At 44.2% G+C, this 21,371-nt stretch overlaps 1 protein-coding gene across 1 annotated transcript in view; it reads left to right on the top strand.

Moving 5' to 3' along the window:
* The window catches only part of tg (thyroglobulin), a 387,985-nt gene that overhangs the window by 105,705 nt on the left and 260,909 nt on the right, over positions 1–21,371 (top strand). The window contains exons 26-29 of the mRNA XM_078216995.1: positions 9,433–9,630; positions 13,227–13,394; positions 18,659–18,778; positions 21,147–21,230. Of these exons, the coding sequence (XP_078073121.1) occupies positions 9,433–9,630; positions 13,227–13,394; positions 18,659–18,778; positions 21,147–21,230 (570 nt within the window). The remainder of the gene's footprint in view (positions 1–9,432; positions 9,631–13,226; positions 13,395–18,658; positions 18,779–21,146; positions 21,231–21,371) is intronic.

Raw genomic sequence — 21,371 nt, 5'->3', positions numbered from 1 at the left:
AGTCAGACCCACCACCCCTCCAAACAGTGCAGAGGCAGCCATAATAGCTTTTGGATGTGGAACATAAGAACATAAGAACCAGGCGCAGGAGTAGGCCATTTGGCCCCTCGGGCCTGCTCCGCCATTCAATAAGATCATGGCTGATCTCTTCGTGGACTCGGCTCCACTTACCCACCCGCTCACCATAACCCGTAATTCCTTTACTCTTCAAAAATCTATCTATCTTTGCCTTAGAAACATTGAACGAGGTAGCCTCTACTGCTACACTGTGCAGGGAATTTCACAGATTCACAAGCCTTTGGGTGAAGAAGTTCCTCCTCAACTCAGTCCTAAATCTGCTTCCCCTTATTTTGAGTCTATGCCCCCTAGTTCCAGTTTCACCCGCCTTCACCCAAGCTGTGAAAAATACAATAAAAGTAAAAAACGACCCTCTAACCATCACACCTTCTCATTCCTACACACTCCCCACACCTCATCATTGCCATCTCATGCCAACTCATTCCTCCCACTCATCGTCCATAGCCCAAGTCCTCCACACCAACACGTGCCCCTCCAGCTCGCCCCATGGCCCCTCATATTCACCATGCCACCCAATGCCACTGTGCACTCCCACGATGACCCATCATTTCTACCATGTCAACCTATGCTCCTCTACCCAATGCCAATTGCCTTTTATAGTCCTTAAGCAGCACAGTGGCACAGTGGTTAGCGCTGCTGCCTCACAGCACCAGGGATCCGGATTTGATACCCAGCTTGAGTCACTGTTGGTGTGGAGTTTGCATGTTCTCCCTGTGTCTACATGGGTTTCCTCTGAGTGCTCCAGTTTCCTCCCACAGCCTGAAAGCCATGCTGATAAGACGCAGTGGCCATGTTAAATTCTCCCTCAGTGTACTCAAACAGGTGCCGGAGTGTGGCGACTAGGGGATTTTCATAGTGGCTTCCTTGCAGTGTTAATGTAAGCCTACTTGTGACATTAATAAATGAACTTAAACATAAGCCACCTTAGTGCCAACTCATGCCAACCTATGTCCCAACCCATTATCCTCCGTTACCCGGTATTTCTGATGGAGAGTCATCTAGACTTTGTTCCCTCTCCACAGATGCTGTCAGAGCTGCTGAAAGTTTTCAGCATTTTCTGTTTTTGTTCCCGATTCCAGCATCCACAGTAATTTGCTTTCACCCTGTATCCATCAGGATCCATATGAGATAAAATAAAATAAAGGTTTAAGCATCTATTTGAACTTCACTATTCTAATAAATCATTCTACTTGATTTAAAAACAACCTTACAATGAATTTAAATTCCTTCAAGAACTCAATCCCTTATGAAAACACAGAATTGTATTTGTAGCCTCACTTCAAAGACTTGGATCTGTCAATCAAATTGTGAAATCCCCTCCCACTGTGATAATGGTAGTTTGTGGAATCAGTCATGGAACAATAATGGATAGTGCTCAGTGAAATTGCAATCAGTTGCAGCAGGCTGCTTTTTATATAAATTGAAGACATTGGAGATTAAATTCCTTGAAAGCTTGACAATTCCAATGAGTTCATGCACTTTTTATACACACATATCTATTTTTAACAATCCCAAAGGGGATTTTTCCTCTCTGAAAGGGCATCCTACCTCTTCCAAAGGGGTCATTGGGCTGATCAAAAATGGTTCCTTAACACTTCAGAAAGGTACCCTACCTCTCCAAATGACCCCTTTAGCCCTTTTGCTCAAATTTCTAAAACCCATGAGTTGTATTTTGGATATCCCAGTGTCAGGAGCTTACATATGAATCCAACCCAGACTATATGGGAGCAGCATCCTAGAAACCACAGAGGTTGAACTATCTCAATCTAATTCCGAATGGAGATGGAAATATGATTGTGTTCCTTTCTAGTTAGTGCTTCAACAGGAGAAGCAGTGGCATAGTGGTATTATCACTGGACTAGTAATCCAGAGTAAGGTCCTGGGGACCTGGATTCAATAGCAGATGGTCACATCTGAATTCAATAAAAGTCTGGAATTCAAAGTCTAAGGCTGTCCATTGTCAATAGTTGTAAAAAAAAAACATGTATTTCTCTAATGTCCTTTAAGGAAGGAAATCTGCTGTCCTCACCTGGTTTGACCTACATGTGACTCTTTGAAATGGCCTAGCAAGCCACTCACTCAGGGTCACTCCCAATTAGGGATGGACAATAAATGTTGGCCCAACCAGTGACGCCCACATCCAATGTCTTATAAATAATTTCCTGTTGATATAGAAACATTCATTGAAACAGAAGGAGGCCATTCAGCCTATCATGCCCACTTCTAGCTCCTGAGTTTAAACAAATAATAATTCATGGGATGTGGGCATTGCTGGTTAGGCCAGCATTTATTTCTTATCCCTACTTTCCATCGGGTAAGTGGTGGTGAGCTGCCTTCTTGAACCACTGTAGTTCATGTGTTATAGAAACAACCACCACAGTAGTGTTAGGGAGGGAGTTCCAGGATTTAGACCCTGTGGCAGCAGAGGAATTGTGACATAGTTCCAAGGCAGGATGGTGAGTGGCTTGGAGGTGAACTTGCATTTGGCGGCATTCTCATGCATCTGCTGCCCTTGTCCCGCTAGGTGGTAGAGACAGGTTTGGTAGGTGCTATAGGAAGAGTTTTGGTGAGTTTCTGCAGTAGAGATGGTACACACTGCTGCCACTGTGCAATGGAGATGGGGGGAGTGAATGTTTAAGGTGATGGATGTTGTGTCACTTTATTCCTAATTGACCTATTAGTTTCGAGTCATAGAGTCATAGAAGTTTACAGAATGGAAACAGGCCCTTCGGCCCAATTTGTTCATGCCACCCAGTTTTTACCATTAAGTTAGTCCCAATTGCCCGCGTTTGGCCCATATTCCTCAATACCAATCTTACCCACGTAACTGTCTAAAAGCTTTTTAAAAGACAAAATTGTACCTGTCTCTACTACTACCTTGTTCCAGACGCTCGCCGCCCTCTGTGTGAAAATATTTCTCCTCTGGACCCTTTTGTATCTCTCCCCTCTCACCTTAAACCTATGCCCTCCAGTTTGTGACTCCCCTACCTTTGGGAAAAGATGTTGACTATCTATACTGCAGCAACTCACCAACAATCAGTTACATTCTACAGTCCTTAATCTTGTTAAATCAAAATTTAGCCTCAGCAGAATGAACGTGGTTTTTATTTTTTTGAGGGAAGAGAGTAATTTTTTGTAGATCTTTTCTCTTCTTTCTCCTTGGCCTCTTAAAAACATGACTCTCTGTTGTGATCATGTGACCTACACGTATCCATGGACAATTTCCTTTCAATCGGTTGCTTGGCAGGGATCTAATTGTTTGTCTGAAGTAATTATCAAAAAAGAGAATGTTTCTGCTCTCCATGCACGAGTACCTCGAATAATAAGAAATTGCACTTAAATCATGGGAAATGTGTCTCTGCTTCGACATTCCAAAATTAGGGACATTTATATTTTTGATGCATCCCTTCAAACAAGCAAACACATTCTTGTCAAGAAACGAGTGGAAGCAATGTTTCTGTGGTTATGGTGGGAATGTTTATATTAATAACAGAAAAATGGACATGGGTAAAGTGAAGTCCAAAATCAACTGAGGTGTCCTTTCTATAGTCTGGTTATTTTTGGCAGATGATGTCGTTTGACTGCAAGTTCACAACAATCTTTTTTTAAAAGTTGAGACCTACATTTAGCAATAAGATTCTCAGTGCTGGACACTACCCAGGATTACTGGGAAATGGAGAACATGGAGTATATCAGTTAGTGGTAACTATCTTTTATTGACTTGCAGGTAGTTAGAAATATTTGAGAAGATAAGGAACTCCAGTGTTAAGATCTTGTGGAAAACAATAACAATCTGCATTTATATAGCAACTTTCACATAGTAAAACATTCTAAACAATCATAATCAGGACAATAATAAGGGGAGGTGATGGCCTCGTGGTATTATCGCTCGACTATTAACCCAGAAACTCAGCTGATGTTCTGGGGACTTGGATTCAAATCCTGCTATGGCAAATGGTGGAATTTGAATTCAATAAAAAATTTCCAGAATTAAGAATCTACTGCTGACCATGAAACCATTGTCGATTGTTGGAAAAACACATCTGGTGCACTAATGTCCTTTAGGAAGGAAATCTGCCATCCTTACCTGGTCTGGCCTATGTGTGACTCCAGAGCCACAGCAATATGGTTGGACCATCAACTTCCCTTTGAACAAGGGTAACTAGGGATGGACAATAAATGCTGACCAGCCAGTGATGCCCATGTTCCACGAATGAATGAATAAACAAAATAATTGACACCAAGTCAAGGTGGGGGATGTTAGGCTGTGTCACTAAATATTTGATCAAGGAGGTAAGTTTTAAGGAAGAGAAAATGGAGGCGAGGTAACGAGGATTCAAGAGGAAAGTCTGAAGTAGACAGTTGAAGGCATAACCATGTATGCTGGGTCAAGGGTAGGTAGAAAGCACAAGAGACCAGAGTCTGAGGAATACAAGGTTCTTAGGGATCTGTAGGAAGTGATCGTTCTGAACACAAGGAACAGGATTTCAAAAAGCAGCTAGGCCCTGGACTAAATGTGAATCAGAGGTGAATGGGACACATGGGTTAGGATCGAATGATTTGATTGAGCTCATAATTGTGGAATGTGGAAGATGGAGGGCAGTCAGGAAAACATCGGATGCAATCTTCCCAATGTTTAATTGGAGAAAATTGCAGCTCATATAGAACTGTATGTCAGACAAGCGGTTTGATAATGTAGAGGTAATGGAGAGGTCAAAGAGATGGCGCTGAAATAGGAAAATGTATGATAAAGGAAAACTTGAGAATCAGTATAATACTGTTAGGGGGTAAGGTTTTAGTAGTGACCCAATCCTGCTAATTACAATGATTTTGGCAATGGTTCCCTTCCAAGCTACACACCATCCTGACTTGGAACTGTATCACTGCTCTTTCATGGTCGCTGAGTCAAAATGCTGGATCTCCCTCCCTAACAGCACTTTGGGTGTGCCTACACCTCAGAGACTGCAGCGTTTCAAGAAGGCAGCTCACCACTGCCTTCTCAAGAGCAACAAGGGATGAACAATAAATGCTGGCCTAGCCAGTGATGCCCACATCCCACAAAATGAATTTTTAAAAACCGTACTCAATTAAACACTTAAGCCGGAATTTTCTAACCATTCATGCTGGTGGGATTTTCCCATCCCGCTGCAGTGAATGGAGATTCGGCTGGCTGCCAAATTCTCCGTCTTTACTGCAGCAGGAGCGTGTCATGAATGGGGGTAAGATCATGCCCTTAGTCAGTCTTGTAGGAAAAAGTGGTTGAAAGCTAGTGGCAACATCCTCTAACCAATGAGGAATAGTCATGGCTGCATGCTCTCACCCATGGAGGGTATGATGCTGAAAGTAATTAATATGGTAAAACTATGGTCGGCAGCAGGACGGAAATCAGAGAAGATGATGGCATATTCCCATCGAATCATCCTTCTCACATCCTATATCTCCCTCATCCCACAATTTCTTCTGACTTACGAGCTCCAGATGGTGTAACCATGCATCCCACTACTTCCTTCACCCCAGCCCTAACCTTTCACCTTGATGCTTTCAGTTACACAAGGACTGCTGCCAGGTCAGATCATGGTGTATGAGGCTAAAGCCTTAGTGGAGCTAGAGACTGATAAAACTGAAGCAACATCATTCAATCGTGCACTCCAGACTCCAGCTCAGATGCTGGCGCTGTGTGACATTTAGAAGAGTAACATAAAGGTGGGGTCTGCCGGACATGAATGTGCTACAGTCGGGGCAGACAAAGGTTAACCTGCGTGCCAATGTCCCACAAGACAAGGTCACACAGATAAATTCAGGATGCAGGTGAGGACTTTTTAAAATTATTTCCTGGGGTGTGAGCGTTGCAGGCAAGGCCAGCATTTGTTGCCCATCCCTAATTTCCCCGTGAACTGAATGGCTCGCTACGCCATTTCAGAGGGCAATTAAGAGTCAACCACTTTTCTGTGAGTCTGGAGCCACAAGTAGGTCAGACCAGGTAAAGACAGCAGATTTCCTTCCCTGAAGGACATCAATGAACCAGATGGGTTTTTACAACAATGAACGATAGTTTCATGACACCCATTACTGAGACTAGCTTTCAACTCCATATTTTTTATTAAATCAATTTAATTTCCACCAACTACTGTAGAGGGATTTGAATATCTGTTGCCAAAGCATTAACCTAGATCTCTGGATTATTAGTCCAGTGTCACTACCACAATGCCAAAATCCCCCCTTAAATGGACTTTAATGGACTTTGAGCACTTCTACGGCATATAGAAAAACACGAAGCTTGCTACCTTCATAGGTCTGACAGAAATTATGCTGTCTCTGTAACAGAGCATGGAGGAGTCCAACTCAAACTTAACACGTGCAGAGTTTGGAGTCGCTTCTTTTGAGTATGGAAGAAGCAGTGACCTCAGGTCAATGACCTTTGCAGAATCATGCTAACACAGCCACTGAGATAGCATTCAGTTTGGACCAGACCAGAAGTGAGCAGGAGCATGTAGTGTCCAAGAGATTGAGAATCACAACTGATGCAATTTCACCACAATTCCAACAGCTTTATTATCACGAACTTAAACTTGAAAACAAGACAGAACGATTTGAAACATAGTTACCACCCCCCAACCAACCCCCCCCCCCCAGGCTAGATTGACCGCAGTCCAATTGGATTCGATCTGACGAGGACCAATGTGCTTCCAATGGGACCTCTCCTGTTGATGCCATTGCTTCCAACAGCGCTGTTTTGATTACTGGCTTTTGGCTGCATGATAACTCTGTGGTAAGCCCCTCTGAGCCGTTTGGTTGACAGGCTTTGATTAGTTTGGCTGCATTGCAATTGCTGTCATGATCAATCCCTCTGAGGCAATCGATTGACAGTCTTTGATTGGTTTGTGAGGTAATATATTCCGAGAAGTGTCAGTTCATATTTATCTTAAAGCATATATTTTTACAAGTGACATGGACGCCATTTTGAAGTGAACTAATACTCAAAGCGCCAGAGCTAGCAGTGCTACAGAGGCTAATTTTTCAGCCTTAGTGTGCGACCTAATTTGTTCATAGAGAAATTTCCATCCAAGATAATTTTCACCAACTAGCCATGCACTAAAAGTGGTGCATGGAAGAATTTTAGTGAAGTCATTTAATGCCCTGAAATGCTGTAAGGCTTTCAGAAATGAACCGTGGATGATGTGATCAAATACCATGTCAACCATGTTACATCCATTGTGATTGTAGGAATAAAGTTAAATGTGATAAGTTGTGTCAGCAGGTTTTGCAGTAGAAAAATATATGGAGAGCACAAGCATAATCCCAATGTATAAAAAAGCAATATTGAATGAGAAATTCTTGACATAAAAATATTAAATTTTGACTGCTTAGCCTTTTTATCTTTCCTTCCTTTCGGACCTGCTGGTGAGGTGAGGCTGCTTATATTTGGGGGCATTTCCCAACATTTCAAGGGGCGGTTGCAAATTCAAACATATCCAGGAGAAAGAACACACAATTTCACACAGCCCGTTTCATACATTTCAAAGTTTCAAGGCATGAAAATTGTTCTCAGGGTGGTCTGAAGTTGCAGACCCAAGATTCTTTTCATTATTCTCTCATGGGATGAGGGCATCGCATATTGCCCATCCCTAATTGTTCTTGAGGGGGGCAGTTAACAGTCAACCACATTACTGTGGAGCTGGGGTCACATGTAGGCCAGGCCAGGTAAGGCGGCAGATTTCCTTCCCTAAAGCACATTAGTGAACCAGATGGTTATCATTAGACTTTTAATTCCAGATGTTTAATGAATTTAAATTCCACCATCTGATGGGATTTAAACCGGATTGCTAGAGTATTACCCTGGGTCACTAGTCCAGTGGCAATACCACTGTGCCACAGCCTCCCCTAACTGCAAGCTGTTCTGTGGCATCATAAGTCTCCTAAGAGAAAATTGAGGCTCTTTCATTCAACATTGAGAAAACTTCACTTGAAGAATTCAGTCATATCCCTGACTATAATTTTCCCTCATAGACATCTGAACAAGGATTCTCTTCCTTTAGAGTTTACTTCTCCTGCGTTAGATTAAGGAGATCATAGGATCCTACAGTGCAGAAGGAGGCCATTCAGCCCATCGAGTCTGCATCGACCACAATCCCGTGCTATCCTCATAACCCCATGCATTTACCCTAACTATTTTCCCGTGACATTGAGGAGCAATTTAGCATGGCTAATCCACCTAACCTACACATCTTTGGACTGTGGGAGGAAACCAGAGCTCCCGGAGGAAACCAAACACAGACACAGGGAGAACGTGCAAACTCCACACACAGTGACCCAAGCCGGGAATCGAACCCAGGTCCCTGGCGCTGTGAGGCAGCAATGCTAACCACTGCACCACCATGCAGCCCTTATTACAGATATTCCCAAGAAAAATAGGGTGGTAATAGTAGGGGATTTTAACTTTCCCAACATTGATTGGGACAGCCATAGTATTAGGGGCTTGGATGGAGAAAAGTTTTTTGAGAGTACTCAGGAGGAATTTCTCATTCAGTATGTGGCTGGCCCGACTAGAGAGGGGGCTGAACTTGACCTTCTCTTGGGAAATAGGAAGGGCAAGTGACAGAAGTGTGAGTGAGGAATCACTTTGGGACCAGTTACCATAGTTCCATTAGTTTTAAGATAGCTATGGAGAATTAAAGGTCTGGCCCAAAAGTTAAAATTCTAAATCGGGGCAAGGCCAATTTTGATGGTATTAGACAGGAACTTTCAACTTTTTGGGGCAGTCTGTTGCCAGGCAAAGGGACATCTGGTAAGTGAGAGACTTTCAAAAGTGTGTTAACCAGAATTCAGAGGAAGCACATTCCTTTTAGAGTAAAGATCAAGGCTGGCAGATGTCGGGAACCCTGAATGACTCAGGATAGTGAGGTCCTGGTCAAGAAGGAGGAGGAGGCACATGTCATGCATAGGCAGCTGGGATCAAATGGATCCCTTGAAGAGTATAGAGGGTGTAGGAGTAAAGTTAAGACAGAAATCAGGAGGGCAAAAAGGGGACACAAGATTGCTTTCGCAGATAAGGCAAACCAGGATAGCACAATAATGGCTCAACTGATCTTATCGCTATCTGTACATTTTATGTTATGATCTGCAATGTACTGCTGGAAACGCTGGTGGAAGCATATTTACTATAGCAGCTTTCAAAGGGGAATCGGATAAATGCTAGCAAAGGGAATGTTTCAGGGCTGAGTGGAAAGAGCAAGGGAATGGGACCAATTGGAGAATTCTTTCAAAGTGTCAGTACAAGTATGATCAGCCAAATACACCCCTTCCTTCCATACTGTTAGATCCAATGATTTTACGTATCTTTTTAATTTTCTCCAGGTCATGAATTCACAACATCATTTCGCAAGACCTTCACGCGGACAGATTTTCGCAATGTGGTTTCAGGCGTATACCAGGCAATGGCTTTTTCTGCAAGCGGTTCCAGTTTAACAGACGTACATCACCTCTGCAGACAGACCTGTGGCAAGGAGCATTGCTGTGATGGCTTCATGTTGAGTCAAATAACAATTGATGGAGGTACAATGAGTCTTTAAAAGGAACGAATTGCATTTTTATGGGAATTCATCACATGCTTCAGAAATGCTCGAATGTACTTTTCATGCAATTTTGTTTTGTTGCAGTCGCCAGGGTGATGTATTATATTATATAGGAGAGCCTCTGAATGGAATAATACGCTATACAAGAGAGAAAGGTTCTGCACTGATTACTACATTACATAAAAGCGATGACCCAGACTGGGTATTTCATTATATTGGGGAGACCTCTTGGACTGAGTAATTCATACATGGACACATCTTTTATACTGAGAATTTGAATCCTAACATTGAATTTGACTTCATAACTGCCAACATTACATAAAGGCACCCAGACACAGTATTACATTACATAGGGGAGATCCTGTGAACTGGATATTACATTAGGGGAGGATCTCTGTGCTGGGTTGGCTCTACAGAGATTGATAGTACCGAGAGGTATGTCCCAGATAGCATACTGTTACAGGGAATTCCACATCAGCTCAAGAAGTAGCCTAGTTGTTGACTTACTGCAATGCAATTGGGAGCTTGCACAGCACATAAAGCAGTAAATCACAAATTTATTGGAATATTTTTCAGTCTGTTTACTGCAGGAAAGTTCAGTCATGCTAATAAAATGCACCATCATGCTTAAGAGCTATGCAGAATATGTCTGGGTCTCACGTCATGGAAGCAATTTATCATTCTCTAAATGTGAGAGATTCAGTCACAACCAATTGTGGGAAAAATTCTTGAAACAACAATTCTTATGTTCTTTAAAAAAACAGTTTCAATGAGGCAAAGGTTTTAGGAGGTTCAGTCTTGTATAGAGATTAACTGAAAAAAAGGTAATGGATAACATGCACTCTATGTGACACATACATAATATCTTACCATGTTGTCTGAACATCTTCATATGCTTCGTGCTATTGTATTGTCACTTCATATTGTAACCAGCTGTGCATAGCAACAACCCACAAGAAACAATGAGATGGATGGCTCATCAGTCCATTTCTCGGTGAAATACAAACAGAAAATGCTTGAAATACTCAGCAGGTCTGCAGGCATCTCTGTAGAGAGGAATGGAGTTAACATTTCAGGATGATGGCACTACGAGGGTGATTCTCCTACCCTTGTCGCGCCTGGCACAGATTGCGCCAATCCTGGAGAATAGCATGCAGGCCTAAAAATCACTTTCACGCCCAGCACCAACAGTTTGCGATTCTCTTGGCCCCTTTCAAATGGCGCAAATGGGATCGTGCCCTTTCAACTTGCATGAGATTGACTGAATTTCAATCATGAGTGAGTTCGGCACACAATCATCCCCCCTCCTGGAATGCTCCCACCTCTCTGGTGGGTGGGTCACACCGTCGTGAATCACTTCTGCTTTCCACGAGAAAAGACCTGCTGCGATGGGCATGATGGGGGTGGGCTCTGGGGCCATTGAAGCGCCTGGTGGTCAGGGGCATGGCCAGGCAGTGGACAGTGCCCACTTGGTACACTGGCAGTGTCCAGCTGGCACACCATAAGTGGCAACCGGACACTCCAGCTGTGGCCACCAGTCACCCCAACGGTGCCAGTTGAGTACTGCCAATGTGCCAGGGGCAGTGCTGAGGGGGTGGGGCCTGAGTAGGGGCCATGACGGTTGGGCTGTGTGAGGTGGGGGTCTGACGGGTGGGTCATGCAGGGTTGGACAATGAAGTCAGTCATGATGGAGGGGGGCATGTTGAGGATCAGGCAGGGGGACCCATCGGGAGGGCCTGAATGCCGGTGACCCATGTTGGGGAGGGGGTCAGGGGAGCATGCCACAGAAGAGGGGAGGTCCCGTGTCCCGAAGTCCATGGAGGCATGCGACCCCAGTACCGCCTGGAACTCTCAATTCTCCAAAAATTGACTGAGTGTGGGGTGCAGAGCTCGCCTGAGAGACCGACAGGATTGCTCTGTAATTCTCGATGTTGTGACACTTAGAAACCTTTGGGGAGAATTCCGCCCTTCATTTCTAGATGATGTCTGCTGAAACCACAAATTTGTGTCCATTGCCTCAACATTATGCACTTCAATTTGGTCTGGGCTTTGGATTTTTGGAAATACCTGAAGTTTTTTTTATAGAATCCTTACAGTGCAGAAGGAGGCCATTCGGCCCATCGAGTCTGCACCGGCACCAATCCCACCCAGGCCCTAACCCCGTAACCCCACGCATTTACTCTACTAATTCCCCTTACACTGGAGTCAATTTAGCATGGCCAATCACCCCAACTCGCATATCTTTGGACTGTGGGAGGAAACCGGAGCACCGGGAGGAGACCCACGCAGACACGGGGAGAATGTGCAAACTCCACGCAGACAGTGACCCGAGGCCAGAATTGAACCCGGGTCCCTGGCGCTGTGAGGCAACAGTGCTAACCACTGTGCCACCGTGCCGCCCCACATTTTAAAATCGTTTTCTTTTCTTTCCCAAATGCCACCTCTCACCTGCCAATGGCACTAGAAATATTGTCTCACCATTAGGGAAAGATTTAGAGGGATGATGAGAAATGTAATGTTCTTTATGTTCCCATTGGTGGACGGATCATGAACAAGAGGGCACAGATTGAAGATCATTGCCAAAAGAAGCAATGGGGACATAAGGAAAAACGTTTGCATGTAGCAAGTGGCTAGGACCTGGAAAGTGCTGCCTGTGCTGGAGGCAGGGTCAAACGAGAGGGAATTAAATTGGTATCTGAAATGGAAGGATGTGTGGGGCTATGGAGAGAAGGCCAAGGAGTGGCACGAGGTAAATTGCTCTTACAGCAAGCTGACAGATACACGGCAAGCCAAACGGCCTCCTTCTGTGCTGTGACCATTCTGTGATTCTGACTCTGAGTTGCTAATGCTCTGGATTGCACTGCATAGAAGGATGATGGAAATCAATTTAATTGTAACTTTCAAAAGGAAATTGGATAAATGCTTGAATATGTGAAATCCGTCAGGCTATGGGAAAAGCCGGGAAAGTGAGATAATTGGTAAGCTTTCAAAGAGCCTGCATGGAAATTATGAGCTTAATGGGCCCCTTCGATGGCTAAAGATTCTACGAACTCATAGAATAACCTTTATCCTGATTTTTTTTTTAAAGTACATTTTTGCATTGAAAAGCAACTCAATTAAAGTCAGTACTGATAGTACTTTAATTTATAACAGCACATGTTGCAATTTCTCACCATAAGTACAATCTGCAATGATTCAGTGAATATAAAGATCCACAATCTTTTAGTTAACTTGTATTTGAAGCATAAAGCTTCAGTTTTCTGTCATTATAATCTCTGAACTTCAAATATGTTTCCCCCAAGGTAACATATTTTGGACTTACTGGCCTGTTTCGGGGTATTAACTTAAATATATTTTTATTTCTCACTCACTCCTGATAGTCAGAATTAACACTCCTGATGGTCAGAATTGAGACCACAATGTCACAGAGGAGCTCCCTCTACTCATCACCCATGTTGGCCTTTGTCTAATCTTACCATTCATCCATCATCTGTGCTCTATTTTGCAAATATATTGCATGGAATTGACTGGGACAGTGTCGATGACGCTTACTTGTGTGCTTATGTTTGTTTGCAGGTACCTTCCTCTGTGGTTTGATCAGTTATCCAGATGTTCTGCTTTGCAATGATAATGACTGGCAGGCAACATCACTGTTTGGCGGAGAGGGTGTTTGCAGAGGTGTGAAGTCCAACACAAAGAAGAAGGCATTCATGTTTAGCTTTGGAGGACTGGACTTCATTGGCAGTAAGTAAACATTATTTTTGGGTCTACATAGTTCCTGATCCAGCAATGATCTAACCATAGGTAAGTCTGAAAAGCAGTAGGTTAGATTATTACAGATGGTGTAACTATAACTTTCCAAAGTACTCTTTCATTTTGAGACCACGGTCCTGAATCTCAATAAAGGTAACTATGATGGTATGAAACTTGAATTGGCTATGATGGACTGGGAAACATTACTAAAAGGAAAGATAGTGGACAGGCAATGGCAAGCATTTAAAGAACAAATAAGTGAATGCCAGAAGTTATTTATTCTTGTTTGGCACAAGGGAACTGTGGCCAAACTATGGTTTACAAGGGAAATTAGAGATAGTATTAGATTCAAGGAAGAAGCATACAAATTGGCAGGAAAAAAACAATATACCTGGAGATTGAGAGCAGTTTAAAATTCAGCAAAGGAAGACCAAGGGACTGATTAAGGAGGGGGAAATAGAGTATGAAAGTAATATAGCAGGAAATATTGACTGTAAAAGTTTCCATCAGTATGTAAAGAGAAAAAGATTGACAAAAATGAATGTAGGTCCTTTATAGTCGGAAACAGGAGAATTAATAACGGGGAACAAAGAAATGGCTGCGGAACTAAATTCATAATTTTCTTCTGCCTTCACAGGGATCATGGGATAGGGGGGTAAGGAGGGTGGGGTCAGGATATTGAATTTAATGATCAGCCATGTTCACATTGAAGGTGGAGCAGGCTCGAAGGGCTGAATGGCCTATACCTGCTTCTAGTTTCTATAATTTGGTAACTTTCCTTTAGATTGAAAAATGGTGCATGACGCTGGACTATTTAAAACCAGTCAACCTAAAATCTATTGTTAGAGAATTACTAGCCTGTAATTAAGGATAGAGTTCCTTTCGGCTTTGGGACTTTGACTAGGAGTCCTTTTGTGGACTCTTCTCATGAAGCTTCCTTTGGTCTTTAGTCTGCTGATAGGTCTATTAGTTTCCCCAGGCAAGCCTGGGTATTGGCGGGGAGCGTGGCATGAACGTTGACCCATTGCTCCCCAAGGATAGAGTGACTGATCACCTTGAAAACTTCCTGTTGATCAGAGAGCACAAACATGAATTTGTGAAGTGTAAGTCATTACTGACAAAGCTGATTGAAATTACAGGACAGAGGAAGGATAGATAGAAAAATTAGTTTGCCTGGTTGGGTAGCCTAAGACGAGGGGCCATAACCTAAACATGAGAGCCAGACCTTTGAGGAGTGAACACTAATACAAAAGCAAAATACTGCAGATGTTGGAAGTCTGAAATAAATACAAAAAATGCTAAAATACTTGGCGGATCAGACAGTATTTGTGAAGAGAGAAACAGTTAATGGCTGGGATTTTACGACCTTGCTGAGGCGAGGCTTGTAAAATCCCGCCTGAGGCCAACGCAGGGTGGGCGTGCCGGTAAAATTCCAGACAATATGTCAGGCCAATAGCCTTTCCTCAGAATGGAGCCCACTTTTGTGGCCAGATTTGTTTTAGTGGAATACGTTAGAAATCTTTGGAAGCCAATCTTGTGCCGGTAAGAGTACATGGACAAATAGGAGATAGGGTGGGACAGAATGTAGATAGATGAGTTGTTGGAGTTGGAGTTAATGCAAGGTGGTGAATGTGAGGACACCAGGAAAGACTTTGGAGAAATTGAGTCAAGAGGTGATGAAAGTGTGATTGAGATTTTCAGCAATAATTGGGCTGCAGTAGTGGTGGAAGAATCCAAAGTTTCAGGGATAGAAACTAGAAGTCCTGGTGATGGATAAAGGCCTGATTTTTTTTGTTGGATGGAGAGCATTTCTGGCCTAGCCAAGTTGGTGCTAGAGCCCCCGTTTTAGATGCCCCACTCTCCCACATCTGGCATTCACATTTTTTATCTGCTGGAAAAGAAGACAGGGGCTGGAATTTTACCGCCTCATCCACCCGAGGCTCATAAGATTCTGCCCGAGGTCAATGGAGAATGCCGTTCTGCGAGCCTCACCCGCCCCGATTCCGGCCCGGATCTAGTTTGCACATCCATTGTTGATGGAGACAGTTGCTCATTGAAAAATGCAATTGCCTTCAGTAGATTCAATTTTTGATTTGATTTGACTTTGGTGTAGGGCTATGAGTACAAATGCTTTCTTTTATAAAGGATTAAGTAATTGAATAGATTTAAATATACTGAATGGCTTTCTCTGAATCGGAGTAATTTTTTAAAGTAATGAATAGCTGCTTGAGCCTAGATTTTTGCAACAACAAAGAGTCTGTCTGTCATTGTGAAAATGGCATACAAGCCCAAAAATTGGAAATCCCATCCCGATCATGTCACCTACCATTTATGTGGTGGTGGGAATGAGGTTGGGTACCATTTCACACAAGCATGTTTTGCAGAAGCAGCTACCTGTAGACATTGGCAGCAGTCTCCACTCATGTGTGTGCTTTGCTTTGAGTGGTCTGAAACCCAGTGTGCACAGATTGCACACAATAGGAGCAGGTCTAAATTGTGTGAATTTGTTTGGATAGTCTGGGTATACTTTTAGAGGCACAGCAGCTTTTGGATATGGTCCTAGAACACCTTTGGGGGAGGTCAGGTACCCTTTGAGATTGCACAAAGTTGATATGAATATGTATGAAAAGTAGATAAACACATTGAAACTGTGAAGCTCATTGGAGATGTCAAAAACTACTGTCAAAACTGTCACGATAAACTGTCAAGGGGAGCTGTCAAAAAGAACTGTCAGTGGGACTGTCAAGCTGTGAAGGCATTTAAAACTCCTGCCTTTTAACTCTTTGAAAAAATCTGTCTGGAGTGTTTTTAAAATATGATTGGTTGCTATTTCACTCTGCCAGTAGACATGAACCTTAGGGCTTCCATTACTGTATTACTGCCACATGACTGATTTCACAGTGGTCCTTTATCACAATAGGGCACCTGTAATTTCACAGTTTGACTGACAGCTCCAAATGGTCATGGATTATGTGAAGTGGAACTATGAAGTCCAGTGCTTGATTTTGTAAGGGATTATGATACTGAATGAAATATTTGTTGTTATAAGGAATAATGCAGTTGAAGGAATATAAATATCTCAGATGGATTTGTATGAATGAGAGCATATTGTTTAATGAAATCTGCAACAGTCACTTGGAACTTTATTCTATTTAATCTTAGCATGGTTCTGAGGTCTGCCTAAAATGGATACTGGGTGAATTGGCAGGGTAAGGGCAAAGGATGGTGGATGGGGGGCCATGGCTTATCAAAACTAAATTGGGATGGGGATATAAAGGGCTTGGGTGTGGGTGGATGCATAATTTGTTATGGAAGGTATGTGGGACTATGTGGGTTGGGCGGGAGGCATGAGGTGGCAGGGGTGGCATACATGGGCCATGGAAAGTGTGTGGGGGTGATGCTGTGTGAGAGATGAGGGTAGTGTGGTTGTTCTTTATTTTATTCTTTTCCATACAAGTCCCAGAGTACCAAGGTGGGCCCTTCTCATGGCCCGTTTCCCCTGTGGCAACCCCTGTGGCTGTCACCAAACTCTTTTTCCAGAGCAAAAACAGAAAACTGCTGGAAAATCTCAGCAGGTCTGACAGCATCTGTGGAGAGAGAATAGAGTTTTGAGTCTAGATTACTCTTCATCAGAGCTGAGCGGAAAGAGAGTCAACGGAGATTTATACTGTGAGGGTAGGGAGGGGTGGTGGAACTGGACAAAGGGAATGTAAATGAGCTTGCAGAAGGCTGAGAAGGTGTTGAAAGTGTCCACTAAGTGATCAGAATGCGTGAATGGCAAAACAAAGGTACAGTTTGCTAAAGGACTGCCTGAGAAATGTGGCAGTTGCCCTGAAGAAGGGTGGGGATAGGGGGGGTGGGGGGAGGGTGAAAAGAAGTAGAGCGATAACATGGAGAGTGAGATGAAATAAAATAAAATAAATGGAAATTGGGTTGAGGGGGAGAGTTCATGCTCTGAAGTGGTTGAACTTAATGTTCAGTCCAGAAGACCGTAACGTGCCCAATCGGAAGGTGAGGTGCTGTTCGTCCAGTTTGCGTTGGGTTGTAAAGTGCCTAATCTTCCGAATAGGCACTTTACAGCCTTCCAGGCTTTCGGACTAAAAGTGACATGGCCCCTCTTCAGGCCCCAGTTATACTGCGCAGCTTGTTTCCACACTGAGCCTGAATCATTCTGCATCAATTCAAACTGTACAGTAAAACAAATCTACACTCGTGAACCCCTCCCAAAGAATGTGAACAATCTGCATGAGTTTATGCTAATAACACATCCTGCTTAATGTCTAGTAAAAGCAACTGACATTCAGTTAAACAGATAGAATAAACATCCATGAATAATGCCTCTCTGTGACGTGCAGATCTCATTCATTATTTTTGCACTAAAGAGTTTGATAAATGATTGTGGCAACAAAATTAATTTTTAACGCTGGATTCTTGCCATTTTCCTTTGACCCCTGAGATCTTCAGGCTTTAAGCCAGCAGCGCCTGGTCAGACTATCCGACATTTACTGTAGCTTCTAAACCACACCGCCGCCACCCACCCCCCACTCCCCACACCCCCATCACCACCAAAAGCGCCCCACGGGTTGGAAAACCACAGGTGTAACACCTCTACTCAAAAATCCCTATTCACTTACCTCTGCCCATGTGATTCTGATAAGTTGATAGAACATGAGTTCTATCATGCTCTTTCCTCGGGTAGAAAAGTCAAGTACTAGTGGACATAGGTTTAAGGTGTGTGGGGAAAAGTTTAGAGGAGATGTGCGAGGCAAGTTTTTAACACAGAGGGTGGTGAATGTCTGGAATGGCTGGGGAGGTGGTGGGAGCAGGTACGATTGTGGAATTTAAGGGGCAACTAGATGAATACATGAATAGGATGGGAATGGAAGGATACGGACTCAGTAAGTGCATACGGTTTTAGTTTAGGTGGGCATCATGATGGGCGCCGGCTTGGAGGGCCGAAGGGCCTGTTCCTGTGCTGTACTGTTCTTTGTTCTTTGAGTGATCAAGTACTTTGAGCACAGGAAGAATGTGGCAGAAAATTCTCTTGTTCTTTGCTCCTATACCTCTCGCCTCCAGCATGATGCCCGTGTGTGTGTGTGTCAGATTCCTGACCCGTACACTGGAAGATCCTTTTCCTCATCTTCCTCCTGTGCACAAGGACAGGCTTTCCAAATGAGCACGAGTCACACGAGAGAACGCTCCATTACCAAATGGAAGATTACTGAAATAAAGAAGGATATTTTACTTCTATGCAGCGTATGCGCTCTTAGCAAAGAGCTTTGTGGATGCAGAGTACTCAACTGAACTGACTCCAGACGTGAAGGAAGAAATTCAGAGATCATTTAACCGTTTCCAGCGGATCTACCTCTGGCAGGGTAAGCTTTAGATTTTGCTTCACTGTACATAAGCAATCATGCTCATCTTTATTGGTCGCTTTCAGCACCCAGTACTACCCCCAACCACTAACCCCTTCCATCACATATTGAATGTAAATCCAGGATGACAGCAGTTCTCTAGTATCTTCCTCAAGAGACTATTCCCAGGAAGGCATCACAACCAACTCTATTTGTGTGCTTACCCTGCCTCAGTGACATTTAAAACATAGCTTCCTCAGCACCGTGCTGCTCGAGATGAGTTGAGTTATTAAAGGCCAGGGATAAAACCTTTGGCATCTCTGGTCAGTTTACCACATAACCCACACAGGGCCTGATTTTACCATTTTCATTCTAAGTAGGCGCAATTCAGATCCGACTTGGAAATCAGCTTTCAGGCACTCCCATACGCACCCAGCCTGAAAAAAAAATCGCGAGTCTGAATCGCGCTGTGGGCGGGGCTTAGCACGCCCAAAATGATCGGAGCTCTGAACTGCGCATGCGCAGTTAGAAAAAAATTTGAAAAGGTGCACCCGTGTTAGATCATTCCCGAGCTGCAGAAAGAGGAGAAAGCGGGCCGGGAGCGAAAAGCAGGAGCGATGGCCCCCAGACATCACTGTCCCCCTTATCCACCCACACCCCCGCTACCCAGACCGATCGCCCGCAGAGTGGCAGCAGACCCCCCTGCCACCCCCCCCTCCCCCCCCCCCCCCCCCCCCGTCGCCCCCACCAGAGATCCATCTTACCCGCCTCCTCTCCCCCAGAGAACGATCTGGCCTCACTCCACTCCCCCCAACCCCCCTTAGAGAATGATCTGGCCTCACTCCCCTCCTTCCCCACCCCACCCAGAGAATGATCTGGCCTCACTTCCCCCCGGCCCCCCCCCCCACCCCGCCCCAGAGAATGATCCGGCCTCACTCCCCCCTCCCCCCCCCCCCCCAGAGAATGATCTGCCTTCCTCCCCCCCAACCAGACAGCGATCTGCCCTCCTTCCCCCGCCCCCCCAATCAGACAACGATCTGCCATCCACCCCCCCCACCAGAGAATGATCTGACCCACCTCCCCCTTCCCCAACACTGATCTGAGTCAGAGAGCCATTGGAAGCTCTGAACTCACCTCTTCAGCAGCTGGAACGCCCAATTCTGACTTTTATTTAGCAGGTCCATTACGGCGCGGTTCCGGATTGGCAAACGCGGTGGTAAAGGGGGAAATGCTGATAAAGTTGGGCGGGCAGTTCATTAATTCAATTTAAATGCATGCAAATGCATTTAAATGGCCGTTGCACCTGTTTCGGGCGCGAATCAGATCGCGGCCATTCCTGGGTCTCGGTAAAGTGGCACGGATGCGGGCATGGATCGCGTTAATGACCTCACACCCAACTTTACCACATTTTCACATCTGTTTTTGAACGTGACGCAATGGTAAAATCGGGCCCACGGTGAATCATGTGAGCTGAGATGGAGGTGGGGGGGATGAGGCATGGTTGCACAGTGGTTAGCATTGCTGCTTCACAACGCCAGGGATACCTGGCTTGGGTCACTGTCTGTGCGGAGTTCTCCCCGTGTCTGCGTGGGTTTCTTCCAGATCTCCAATTTCCTTCCACAGCCCAAAAGACGTGCTGGTTAGGTGCGTTGGCCATGCTTAAATTCTCCCTCAGTTTACCCGAACAGGTGCTGGTGTGTGGCGACTAGGGGATTTTCACAGTAGCTTCATTGCAGTGTTAATGTTAGCCTACTTGTGACACTAATAAATAAACAACCTGAATAGTTGCTAAACCTTGTCTGATTTTGACAAAGAGGTAGATTCACATGAATCAGTGCTCCCAATGCAGAGCACCACAACACACAAATACATCAGGAATTTATATGTGGAGGTCAGTTCCACCCTTCCCGTACCTAATTGTTCATCCATTAAATTATACATTTGACTGCCATGATTTAGAATTGACACATGGATTTTGTTTCCAAATGTGGGGCCCACAGGCTGTGATTAGTATCTTGGCTTGAAGATCTTTTATTTTAGAATGACCAGATTGTCGACAGTTGTTCTAGAAAGAATAAGAGAGAAAGCACTTCAACAGGTAGTCTGAGTTTTAAGAGTCATGGCTAACTATTGGCGCTGAACTCAAGGTTATACATTGCAAATAGCTGGTTCCTTAGCAATACTAGGCACAGTGATTTGACTGTTCCAAGAAAAAGATGCAGAGCGAGCATCACTATTGGCCATAATTGATAAGACGCATTGACACACAGAGTCACGTGCTGCTTTGCATATCACTTGGCTTTCTGGTTCATGAGTTATTCTTACAGGCACGTTTATCCGAACATCCAACATTATTTGAATTAAAGTGATTGTTCCAAATGATTTTCAGATTCCAACATGAACACACGGCTGAGGACAGCCCCCGACTGTACTGGCAAAGATCCCCAGGATCAACAGGCCCCACGTGTACCAGGTATTTGTAATGCTGAGTCACACAAAGGCATATTCTCTAACCAATTTCAGATGAGAGCTGGGACAATTGGAGCTTATGAGACTGAAATGGATAGATTTTTGCTAGGCATAGGTACCAAAATATATGAAGCTAAGATGAGTG

This window comes from Mustelus asterias, chromosome 7, assembly GCF_964213995.1.
Source record: "Mustelus asterias chromosome 7, sMusAst1.hap1.1, whole genome shotgun sequence".
Lineage (NCBI taxonomy): Eukaryota > Metazoa > Chordata > Chondrichthyes > Carcharhiniformes > Triakidae > Mustelus > Mustelus asterias.
The sequence above is the reverse complement of the archived record's forward strand: the minus strand, read 5'-3'. Positions and strand labels throughout refer to the sequence as shown.